The sequence below is a fragment of the Salvelinus alpinus genome, chromosome 24 (genome assembly GCF_045679555.1).
Source record: "Salvelinus alpinus chromosome 24, SLU_Salpinus.1, whole genome shotgun sequence".
Taxonomy (NCBI): domain Eukaryota; kingdom Metazoa; phylum Chordata; class Actinopteri; order Salmoniformes; family Salmonidae; genus Salvelinus; species Salvelinus alpinus.
In genome coordinates this window covers 26,420,880-26,432,687 of record NC_092109.1, presented here as the reverse complement: position 1 = coordinate 26,432,687, position 11,808 = coordinate 26,420,880, and the positions used below count along the sequence as shown (strand labels likewise).

The 11,808-nt window shown below is 43.3% G+C and overlaps 1 protein-coding gene across 3 annotated transcripts; it reads left to right on the top strand.

Annotated features, from left to right (window-relative positions):
• Positions 1-1,385: 1,385 nt before the first annotated feature.
• On the top strand, positions 1,386-10,905 carry ewsr1a (EWS RNA-binding protein 1a). Of its 3 annotated transcripts, none has more exons than XM_071364173.1 (16): positions 1,386-1,514; positions 2,092-2,128; positions 2,291-2,345; positions 2,554-2,680; positions 3,072-3,273; positions 3,627-3,937; positions 4,024-4,213; positions 7,319-7,356; positions 7,929-7,946; positions 8,033-8,148; positions 8,259-8,388; positions 8,534-8,653; positions 9,576-9,744; positions 9,835-9,929; positions 10,033-10,276; positions 10,524-10,905. In XM_071364173.1, the coding sequence occupies exons 1-16, from the start codon at positions 1,499-1,501 to the stop codon at positions 10,561-10,563; spliced, it is 1,908 nt and encodes a 635-aa protein (XP_071220274.1). In that variant the 5' UTR covers positions 1,386-1,498; the 3' UTR covers positions 10,564-10,905. The 3 variants fall into 3 exon arrangements, with proteins under 3 accessions (XP_071220274.1, XP_071220275.1, XP_071220273.1); XM_071364174.1 differs by having other exon boundaries at positions 3,621-3,910; XM_071364172.1 differs by having other exon boundaries at positions 1,387-1,514; positions 3,621-3,937.
• The last annotated feature ends 903 nt before the right edge of the window (positions 10,906-11,808 follow it).

Here is an 11,808-nt window from a genome sequence, read left to right as displayed (position 1 = left end):
CTGGACTAACACATTGAGAGAGTGGTGGGAAAGTGTAACATGCTGACCAGACCAGACACGTCGCGTGCGCGAGCGTCGTAAAATAAATTTAGAAATCCATGTTATTCAATAATTGCACCCACACTGCTTGTGCGCGCCAACGAGCGTCTGCGACACCAAGGGCTAAAATAGATGTTGTTCCTATTTCTGACGCAGATCGCGCTGCATGTCCTGCCTCTCCCATCTCCTCATTGGTTTATAGAAGCAGGTACCCACGTGCCATCTCCTCATTGGTTATACCCACGTGGGTGATAGAAAGACTAACTGTTTTGCCGGTAGTCGTGCTAATACAATGAAAGTTTAGATGCGATCACCATATAATTTAAACGATGAAAAAGCCTGGAAGGAGGAGAGATGACTAGAAACGATTCGGTTGGCCGTTTTATGTGTGGATTAATTGTCGGAGTAGAGATCCTTGTGCATTTCAGGTAAAATAACAACTCAATGTTTATATCCCAGGACAAATTAGCTAGCAACAGCAAGCTAGCTAAATAGGACAAATTAACGTTAGCTAACTAGCTAAATTACCATACATGTTTAATGCTTTTCGACCTGTCCCCAAATTAATGTCATTGGTTCAGAGTTTGTTTTGATATTTTAACCTGCGTGTCGTGATCGCGTTTGGTGTGGGGGGGCAAAATAAATGTATGCACGATAGCGCTCACCAATCCACACACAATAGACCATAATGATGAAGTATAAACAGGTTTTTAGAAATGTTTGCTAATTTATAAAATTTTAAAAACTGAAATATCACATTTACAAAAGTATTCAGACCCTTTACTCAGTACTATGTTGAAGCGTCTTTGGCAGCGATTAAAGCAGTGAGTCTTCTTGGGTATGATGCTACAAACTTGGCACACCTGTATTTGGGGAGTTTCTCCCATTCTTCTCTGCAGATCCTCTCAAGCTCTGTCAGGTTGTATGGGGAGCGTTGCTGCACACTTATTTTCAGGTCTCTCCAGAAATGTCTTTGCCACTCAAGGATGTTCAGAGACTTGTCCTGAAGCCACACCTGAGACTTTAAATGTGATAGGAAAGCATCCAACAGGAAAGTGGGATTATTTCCAGGAAACAAAGACTGTGGAGCATGTATTGCTACAATGTGGGCAGTATCAGAGGGAAAGAGAGTGAGATCTGAGATCTAGTATGAAGAAGAACGGGATACAGGAAATTAGTTTAGAGTATATTGAGTAGAACGTCATTAGATATAGTCTTATATTGTATTATCTTTCTTAAGAGTAATGGGGCTGGCAGGTAGGATTCATTATCTCCCTGTCTCTGTCCCACACTCCAGCACAATAGGTGGTGGTAATGCACCATAACGTTGGATGCCAACCGCCGATAAACCCCCCCACAACGAACAAGAAGAAGACCGTCCCTTTCAGTTAGGTCCGCCTTCGTTTAAAATCAGGGCCTGAATAGAGAGAAGAACATTCTGTGAAGACCAGACATCGAAATGGCATCAGCAGCGGGTAAGGATTGCGAAACCGTAGTAATAGGTCTACATATCAGTTTATCAATTTCAATATTAGGTATTAGACATGTAGGCAGCAGCTAAGTACCGTTATGTGCAGTGTGAGCCATTTAGCTACATTACCTTGTATGGGGGAGGGGTTCTTTCGCTAGCTTTTAATGCTAGCTAACTAGCTATAACTGTTACTGCATTTTGGAATTACATTTTCAAAACCCCAAGCCTATAACTATTTTTGAACCGGTTGTGAGTTATTTTCCCGTCGAACTTACATCTCATTCCTCTAGTTTGCTAGTTCTAACTATAGTATCGTCCGATGGCTCTTACTAGTTAACGTTAGCTAACTAGCTTTTTCGTTAGCTGAGCGAATGCGCGCCTGTTCTACGTTAGTTGGTGTGGACACTGTAAAACAAGCTGATAAAGGCGGCCATTTCTTGAATTGAGCTTTGTCAACTAATAGCCAGGTTTTGGAGACTGCATTTTCCACAAACAGTAATTTTGACATGGTAAAGAAGCATGTTCATGATGACATTTTATTATCAAAATGGAACTGTCCTCATGGTTGTTGTATTTTGCAGACTACAGCTCCTATGGACAGGCGGGAGGCCAACCGGGGTAAGTGTTTTCTTGCACTGAAAAACGAATGTATATAATTGAACTGTTTATCGCGTTGATAGTACCCCCGAACATTAGTCTGACTCTACAATTATTGTATTGACGAGTCAATGAAGATGGTGGGGGGTGGAGTATAGCACTAAGGCTGTTTTATTTTTGTAGGTATGGCTCCTATGTGGCTCCGCCCTCTCAGGCTGGCTATGGACAAAACACACAGGTAGGATACTTTTGTTCTGACCAAAGCCCCTTTCCATAGCCCCTAGCTTTTTAGGATTCAATGATCTGAAAGGACTCAATGAATTAACACAATATGAAGCTTCTCTCCTGAGTTTGGGAGGGCAGATTTCAGAAACGTTTTTTTCTGAAGAAACAACTGATCTGTAATGGTGTTGGACTTTCGATAGATGACATCTGTTGTTTTTCAGCCGAGTTATGGCCAACCGCAGGGATATGGGTCATACAGCCAGCCGACTGAGTCAACCTATCCCCAAGGTGGTAGCACCTCAAGTGGTTACGCTCAACAGGGTTACAGTCAGCAGCCACCCGCTGCAGGTGATAACTTTGATCTATTCTGATAACATGATCCACTAACTGAAAAGCATTGTACTCAAAAGTTATACAACTTTTTATGTGAGACCAGCACGCATCGAAATGTACAGTTTTATGCCACTAGCCCAGGGATGGGCAACTCCAGTCCCCGAGGGCCTGGTTGGTGTCACTTTCTCCATCCCTAGCAAACAGCTGATATTCAAATGGAATTCTAAACTGAAGATAATGATTAGGTGATTTTTGGAGTTGGGTGTGTTAGCTGGGGCAAAACTGACACCTATCAAGCCCTCTGGGACTGGAATTGCCCACCCCCTGCATTAGCCCCTAGTTTGTTGTGGGGCAGCTGGGGCTTGTGTATGCAGTTTAACACTGACTTATGTTTTTCTCCTCTCAGCTGGTTACGCTGCCACTCCTGCTGCCCCTCAGGGTTACAGCCAGCCAACGCAGGGGTATGGAGCTGGAGGGTATGCTGCAGCCCCCGCTGCTGCCACCACCACCAGTAGCAGCCAGGCCTCTTATGGGGTCCAGGGTGGATATGGAGCCCAGACTGCATACCAGGGATATGGGCAGCAGCCGGCCGCTGGAGCACCACCCAGGTGTGTCTTTGAGCCCTCAAATTTCACACTTAAAAGTTTGCTTAACTGTCAGCTCAAGCTCCTTTACCTGAACACTGGTTAATATGATATGTGCCATTTGGCAGGCACTTTAATCCAAAGCAACTTAGTCATGCATGCACTGGGAATCTAACTTACGATCCTTGGCGGAGGCATTGGTAGTATCCCACCCATCATATAAAATGTTATTGATCACATGCAATAACATCTGCTAAATGTGTGAGTGAAGCCAAATGCTATGTATTTACTAATCTGAGAAAGACCAAGCTGCATTATGCAGGCTGGAGGTTTGACCCAATTTCTCTTGTCCTCATCTCCTGTCCCCACAGCTACAGCACCAGCAGCAGCAGCCAGCCACCCACCAGCTATGAGCAGAACTCCTACTCTCAGGCACCCCAGCAGGGCTCCTACTCCCAGCCGCCACAAGGTGGTGGATACCAGAGCCAGCAGAGTGGCTACACCCAACAGGGTGTCGGTTACCAGGCGCCACAGGCCCCTCCACCCCAGCAGCAGGCCCCACCTTCCAGCTATGCTCCCACATCCGGAGGGTCCTACAGTCAGCCACCTGCCAGCCAGTATGGACAACAGGGTGGACCAGGAGGCAGCTATGGTCAGCAGGGTGAATATAGAACGCCTAGCCAGTACAGTAAGTCTTATGGCATTGTATGATTTTATACTGGTTATACATAGTTCTTAATTGTGGTGGGTCCTAACTGTCTGCTCTCTCCCCAGGCAACTACAGGCAGGATCATTCCAACGGAGGGGGCTACTCGGGGCCAGAGTCGGGTGGATATAGGGGCCGCGGTGAGGGCCGAGGCATGGGTGGGGGGGAGAGCCGGGGCCGCGGCCGTGGGGGGTTTGACCGCGGCGGGATGATGCGTGGTGGTGGCGGCATGCGTGGTGGAATGAGCAGAGGCATGGGGTAAGTGCTCGCCCGTCCTCTCACTTCATCAAACCTTTTCTCCTACAGGAGCAGAGTGAGGCCTGCACTGGGCTGAGAGTGGCACATCACCCCTCACTGGATAGGGCAGTTAGCCAAATTAAGCTCCGCAGAAAGACATGATACACATGATTTCTGCTGTTGGAATTAAGTGGGGAGTTGAGGCATAGGATGTAGGTTACATTTTAAACTACACTGAACAAAAATATAAATGCTACATGTAAAGTGATGGTTTCATGAGCTACTATAAAAGATCCCAGAAATGTTCAATATGTACAAAAAGCTTAATTCTTTCAAATGTGCATAAATTTGTTAACATCCCTAGTTAGCATTTCTCCGTTGCCAAGATAATCCATCCACCTGACAGGTGTGGCATATCAAGAAGCTGATTAAACAGCATGATCATAACAGGTTCACCATGTGCTAGGGACAATAAAAGGCCACTCTTAAATGTGCAGTTTGTCACACAGCACAATGCCACGGATGTTTTGAGGTAGTGTGCAATTGGCATGCTGACTGCAGGAATGTCCACGAGCTGTTGCAAGAGAAATTAATGTTAGAGAATTTGGCAGTACATCCATCCGGCCTCAGAAACGTAGAGCATGTGGGTGAGCGGTTTGCTGATGTCAACGTCAGGAGTGCCCCATAGTGGGGTTATGGTATGGGCAGGCATAAGCTATGGACAACAAACACACTAAGTTATCTGAGACCAACAGATGCATATCTGTATTCCCAGTCATATCCATAGATTAGGGTTTAACACATTTATTTCAATTGACTGATTTCCTTATGAACTGGAACTCTTTGAAATTGTTGTGTGGTGTTATTTTTATTCAGTATAGCTTGATGACCACATCCTTTAAAATATTATGTGAAATCAGTCATCACCCTAGTAGATGTATGTTGTGCCACTGGTTGCTGCTCTCAGCCCTCCCACTGTATGGCCAAAGGTAAGAAGGTATCCACAAGCTAAAGACCATCAGCAAATATCTCCCCTTTGGCCCCCTAGTCTAGGGGTGTCACTCATTCCACGGAGGGCATAGTATCTGCTGGTTTAAATTTTTTCCTTCAATTAAGACAGACAACCAGGTGAGGGGAGTTCCTTACTAATTGGTGAGTTCCTTACTAATTGGTGAGTTCCTTACTAATTGGTGAGTTCCTTACTAATTGGTGAGTTCCTTACTAATTGGTGAGTTCCTTACTAATTGGTGAGAGGAGTTCTTCAATTGAGTTAAAGGGAGGAGTGTAAATCCGCTGACACTCGGCTATCCGTGGAATGGGTTTGAGGTGTGACCTAGACCCTCCCAACTGAACTTTGTCAAGCAAATACCGGTTAGCCATCTTCTGGGTAGCCCATGTTGAGAGAAACTTTCCCGTGGGAATTATTTTCAATCACAGGAGCACACAGGAGCCAAAGTCAGTTGGGATAATAAGTGGCAGGCATGTTTATTCTACAAGGATGCCCGTGGGCCTTTTTGAATGAGGGCACTTCTGGTCACATTCAAATAAATGGTCATGAAGGAGTGCATTTTGGATAGGCTATTCAACCACGTTGTTCTAATGGGACTGAGTGAAATTAATTAAATCTTTCTGGTCTTTATGTTTTTTAAATTCGGGAAATAATTTTCTATAGATTTAGCCATTTCTCATTTTGAAGGTATTTAGTTTGTGCAGACTTTGGCACTCCTTTAGGTATACAATGCTACAATTGTGTGAGCTGGACTTACACTGGGAACTTATAGCTCAACCTGCGTACATAAAGTACAATTATGCATTTAGCCATGTTAGGTTTTGATGTTAGTCGTCGAGTGTGTCAACATTTTAGTGAAATGGTCTAAAGCATTTAAACTCTGAATATTTGTTCAGAGTTGGTGTTGGGGCCGGGGGGGTTGTATTATTTGTTTGTTTTTTAAAAAGGTGAATGCATTGCTTTGTCACTTCAAGGCTATGTCTATCTATATCACTATCTTCTACCAGTGCTTATTGTATTGGTCAAATCAAAAGGTTTAAAATCAGAGGCACATTTACCTTAGTCTTCACTAAACATACTTAATGTTTAATTACCCCAATAATCACAAATGCAATTCATTCACCTTTCTTACACACAGGTAAGAAACAAATAAGTGTAAAAATGGTATAACTTCAAATGTATTGCTGAAGTGTACTTTTCTTTAACATGCTTTGTCGCATTTATATGCTACAGGTAACAAAGTGAGATCCATGTAAACACACCAATACTTTTACAGTACCACAACTCAGTTCTGGGTCTGTGCCGGCAGCCTTTTGAAAAGGGGACAATATCGGTGGTGTCAACAAGAGGTGGCCAAAAATGTCCCCCAAAAAAGTCAGAATGTCATCAAGGGGGAAAAACGTTTTTAGAAAGCAAAATGTTTAGTGAAAATTATTGGTTGCATTTTTTTGCTTTGTGTAATCAAAAAATCTTGTGTAAAACAATGTTTATTGGCTGAAATTTTACTTGAAATGATTGAATGTACCATACAAGTTATTTGTAACAATTGTCTCAGGTACAGCTCTGAATAGTAAAGGCTTCCATGTGTGTCAGCCAAGCACTTCCATGTTATGGCATTTTGTGGGGGGGGGGGGGGGGGTAGTTTTTATATTGACCTTATCCTCTAAGCCTGAAGTCTATGAACAAATTTTGGTTGTATAGTCCTTTTCAAATCCAACTAGATCACTGGTCTATAACTTGAGCTGCATCTGAAACAATTCAAATATATCCTGTTGTGTAAAATACAAGGGTTTTCAATCCCAGAGGTAATAAAGATTAAAGCCACCCCATTATGCCAAACATTGATACTCGTAGAAAGTTATGCCGCTTGAGTTCATATATTGTATTCAGCAAGGGAACCCATAGATCACAAACGTTGTATAGACCCCTACCCCTGTCAAGATTCTATAGTTCCTTTAAAGATTCAGTGTCTTTTGGGGGTTTAATAGCTAAGTTAGTTTCTTGGGCATTTTATAAATAAGAGCTAGTCAGAACTGTGCCAAATCTCCCCCATCCCTATGTGGTACAAAGTGGCTGTTAAAGGGATATCGTCTTCATATCTCCGCTTATTCCCCCAGCATCACTGGAGACAGAGGTGGCTTCAGTAAGCCTGGTGGTAAGTTTAATGACAATTACAAGACGATAATACACTAGACCACCTAACACATTTATACATTTGTATCTACTTGTCTTGTTGTATTTTCTAGCCAAAGGGGAAAACAAAATAAATATATTGCTGGTTCATTAGGGTTTTTCTCACACACTGCTTTGAGGGTATTTTCAATATCAAGCGTCCACTTGATTACTATTTTTAAAGTGTTCCCACTGATATATTTTTATATGCTGCCCCAAGCCAATGAAGCCATTAGGCTTTTAACCACTTTTCTAAATATTTATTTTGTTAATGTGGTCTTTTGATTATTTAACTTTCAAATTAGGTTAATTTTCAGCCTTAGGTGTTTTGGGTGTTCAGTTCATTTGAAAACACTTCTTATATATTTGCCCAAATTGGGTTTCAATAATCTAATTTCTAAGGTTGCAACACCATGTTTATTTTTATACAAAGGGGAATGCTCAGAGGAGCATGTGTGCCAGGGTAAAGTTAACCTGCAGCATGTGGGGTAGATCAGGCAAATGTGCATTCTAACGTTTGGTCTCTTGTCTTCTCTCTTTGTGGATGGGCAACAGGACCAGACTCAGACACAGGTGAGTTCATCATGCCATGTATCAAACAGCAATGTTTGTGTGCATCAAGTTATAAATTTTTTAAACAGGCCTTACTCTGTCCACAGGACGCCCAGAGGAGCAGGATGACTCTGAGAACAACACTATTTACATCACTGGCCTGACGGAGAATGCAACGCTGCCCGAAGTCGCTGACTTTTTCAAGCACAGTGGAATAATCAGGGTTGGTACTAGACTATGATGCAGTTTGGAGGCCTTTCCTAAATGTTATCACAGGCTTTTGAAAAGTATTGACTGATGAATTGGGTGATTTAACTGTTTTCCATCTTTCAGATCAACAAGCGTACAGGTCTGCCTGCTATCAACATCTACACCGACAAAGATTCGGGGAAACCAAAGGGTGATTGTACTCTGTCTTATGATGAGCCCCCATGTGCCAAAGCTGCAGTTGAGTGGTTTGATGGTGAGTGTCTTTTTTGGGGGGTACTAACAGAGGCCCTCTGATTGCCCCTTGATAATAATTATTAGGGCTTCATGCATAACCTTAGCAGAGTTCTTTCAGTGAATGTTGGTATTGAATATGCACCTCTCTTCCCCCTTCTACCTAGGCAAAGACTTTCAGGGGAAGAAGCTAAAGGTGTCGATGGCTCGCCGTAAGCCCATGATGGGGATGATGCGAGGAGGCATGCCCATGAGGGGTGACCGGGGAGGCATGATGAACCGTGGAGGTATGTTCTGCCAAATCCTGTTCCACACATCTGGAATGGACATTTCCAAACTGTTCTATAACTGTTTCACTTGTAGCATTTTAGGATATCTTTAGGGATGCAAACTCATTGCTTTTTGGCAATCGCCGTTATGATCTCAATGGACCATCCACGTGAATCATGCCTATGGACTGAGCACAAATTTTAACGTGGTGAACTTATTACAAAAGTAGTTATTGATTAGTTTCATAATTTATGAAAAGAATGCATCAGTGATTCATGTTTCCTGCCACTTTCAGAAGTAATACATGTTTCTGTGCGCCTATGTTGTGTAGCCACTTAGCATGCCTAAACAGTCATTTTTAAAGGTTTTCCCAAAAACCTTCCCTATGAAATGTTGACTGCAAAGTAGGCCTACCTGGCAGAATGATATGATTTGTATCAATCGGGTGGGCATTTGCTTTACAAACTCTCCCATCACATGAAACGCTGTTAGCCACCCTGGAAAAAAGAATGGGAAAATCCAAAACCAGGAAACTAAACAGATTAAAAAATAAAAATATAAACAAGGTTTTTACATTTTTCTAATCTACTGTCCTATGTATTCCTGTCTGGGGAGACTTGAGAGTATCATAATGAACCTTAACCCCAGACCAACGAGCCTGACTTCCCCACCCCAGGGCATTATTTTCTTTTTGTGCTTTAGAAAGTTGGGATTATTGAGATTAATCATGTTTATAATATACTTGTTGTTCTCTGAAAGTAGACACTTTCCGTGTGAATTGTTTGTTGGGCCCTTACCAATTTGCATCCCTGCGTCTTGGTAGATAGAAAATATATTTGTGATGTAAGGTATACTTGGCAATTAGTAGATGGTGGTAAAAGTTGATCTCAAACTCAGTAACATTCTGAACACTGACTGTTATCCATTGGTCACTCTTAGGGCCAGGAATGATGAGCCGTGGTGGTCCAATGGGACGCGGTGGGGAGCGTGGCGGATTTATCCCCAGGGGTGGTCCCCGTGGCATGGGCAGTCCTCATGGCATGGGTAGAGGTGGGCCCTCAGGGGGCAACATGCAGCAGAGAGCAGGAGACTGGGAGTGCCCTAAAGAGTGAGTACTAACAAAATAAGTAAATTGTTCAGTCTATAACTGCCTTTCTCTGTGGTTTGGGGTAGTCCTGACTGAGGCTTATGATTGCAGGGGCTGCGGTAACCAGAACTTTGCCTGGAGAATGGAGTGTAATCAGTGCAAATCACCCAAACCAGAAGGCTTTGGACCACCTTTCTCCCCTTCAGGTAAATGCTTTGCTTAAAAATATCTACTTCATGAAGGATAAATTTAAGTAGTAGGGGAAAAGCTATAAATTGTCTTCCAACCAACACATTGTCTTGTTTCTAGGTGGCGATCGTGGTAGGGGTGGCCCAGGCATGCGTGGGCGTGGAGGGATGGACCGTGGAGGTCCAGGGGGCCCTGGAGGCTTCCGTGGAGGCAGGGGTGGTGATCGTGGAGGCGGATTCAGAGGACGTGGTGGCATGGAAAGAGGAGGCTTCGGCGGCAGGGGCCGTGGTGGCCCTCCCATGGATGACATGGGCGGCCGAGGCAGGAGGGGTATGGGCCCCCCCGGCAAGATGATGGAAATGAAGTGAGTAAAGAATTATTCACATTCAGCCAGCTCCCATCAAACAAGCTTCTAATGCCACTTGGGGTTCTCACATTTAAACCCCCACATAGTTTCACATTTTGGCAACAGAAATTACTTGATTGCATTGTAATCCGTCCTGGTTAAATTACATACAGTTCTGAATGAAAAGGGAAAGACAAAGAAATTCTGAAAGCTGTTTGAATAAATCGGTCATGGTTGTTAACGGAAATGTTTATTCCCTCTCCAGGGGAGACCATCGCCAGGACCGCAGAGGTCGTCCCTACTAAAGGATACAACGCTTGAATAAATTCCCATGTTATACAGGATTTATTTTTAAATGAACATTTTAAACTTGTATCTCCATATTTATAAATGGTTAATGGTGGGAATTTGTGGCTCGATAGTCAACTTCGGTGACCTTTTTTATTTTTTACCAGTGTTATTTGTGTTTTTTTGTTCTGGTCTGGTTGAACATTTGTGAACCTGTGGCAAATGCATGCTGTCGTGTACAGATAAATTGTGAGATTGTATTTGTGAAACCTTGTGGTAAGCAAAACATTTTTTTACTTATTCTGCCCTCCCTTCTCAGACAATGTTGAATTAAAAAATGTAGTCACTTTCCTGGAAAAGGGGTTTGTCTACTGATTTAGTAATGGAATGAGCATCGTTTCACTACAGATTTAAGGAAATGCTGAGGTCTCATTGTGGACAGACGGATAGTTACGCAGACTGTCTAGCTTACCATGACATTCGAGAGATGGGCCCAATATGTATGCTTGCTCAAAGGAGTTGTACATATTGATTATGCTTATCCTATGGGGACATCATGCTTAACATTTTGGAATTACAATAATGCCCCTTGGTAATTTTACCAGTAAGCGTATGGGTTCATGAGTCTTCTCAAGTGCAGAAGCTAGTATGGTCAAATTGCTGCAAAGAACACCAATAAGAAGAGACTTGCTTGGGGCAAGTAACACGAGCAATTGACATTAGACCGGTGGAAATCTGTCCTTTGGTCTGAGTCCAAATTTGAGATTTTTGTCTTAGTGAGATGCAGAGTAGGTGAATGGATGATCTCTGCGTGTGTGATTCCCACCGTGAAGCATGGAGGTGTGATGGTGTGGGGATGCTTTGCTGGTGACACTGATTTATTTATTATTCAAGGGGCACTTAACCAGCATGTCTACCACAGCAATTCTGCAGTGATACGCCATCCCATCTGCTTTGTGCATAGTGGGACTATCTGTTTTTCAACAGAACAATGATCCAACACACCTTCAGGCTGTGTAAGGGCTATTTGACCAAAGAGTGCTGGAGTGCTGCGTCAGATGATCTGGCCTCCACAATCACCTGACCTCAACCCAATTGAGATGGTTTGGGATGAGTTGGACTGCAGAGTGAAGGAAAAGCAGCCAACAAGTGCTCAGCATATGTGGGAACTCCTTCAAGACTGCTGGAAAAGCATTCCAGGTGAAGCTGATTGAGAGAATGCCAAGCGTGTGCAAAGCTGTTAAAGGCAAAGGGAGGCTACT

Excerpts from the sequence above, each read along its gene's own strand:
- ewsr1a (XM_071364172.1), top strand. Across the intron at positions 9,930-10,032 it reads ACCACCTTTCTCCCCTTCAG|GTGGCGATCGTGGTAGGGGT; the intron begins GTAAATGCTTTG and ends TCTTGTTTCTAG. Across the intron at positions 10,277-10,523 it reads GGCAAGATGATGGAAATGAA|GGGAGACCATCGCCAGGACC; the intron begins GTGAGTAAAGAA and ends TTCCCTCTCCAG.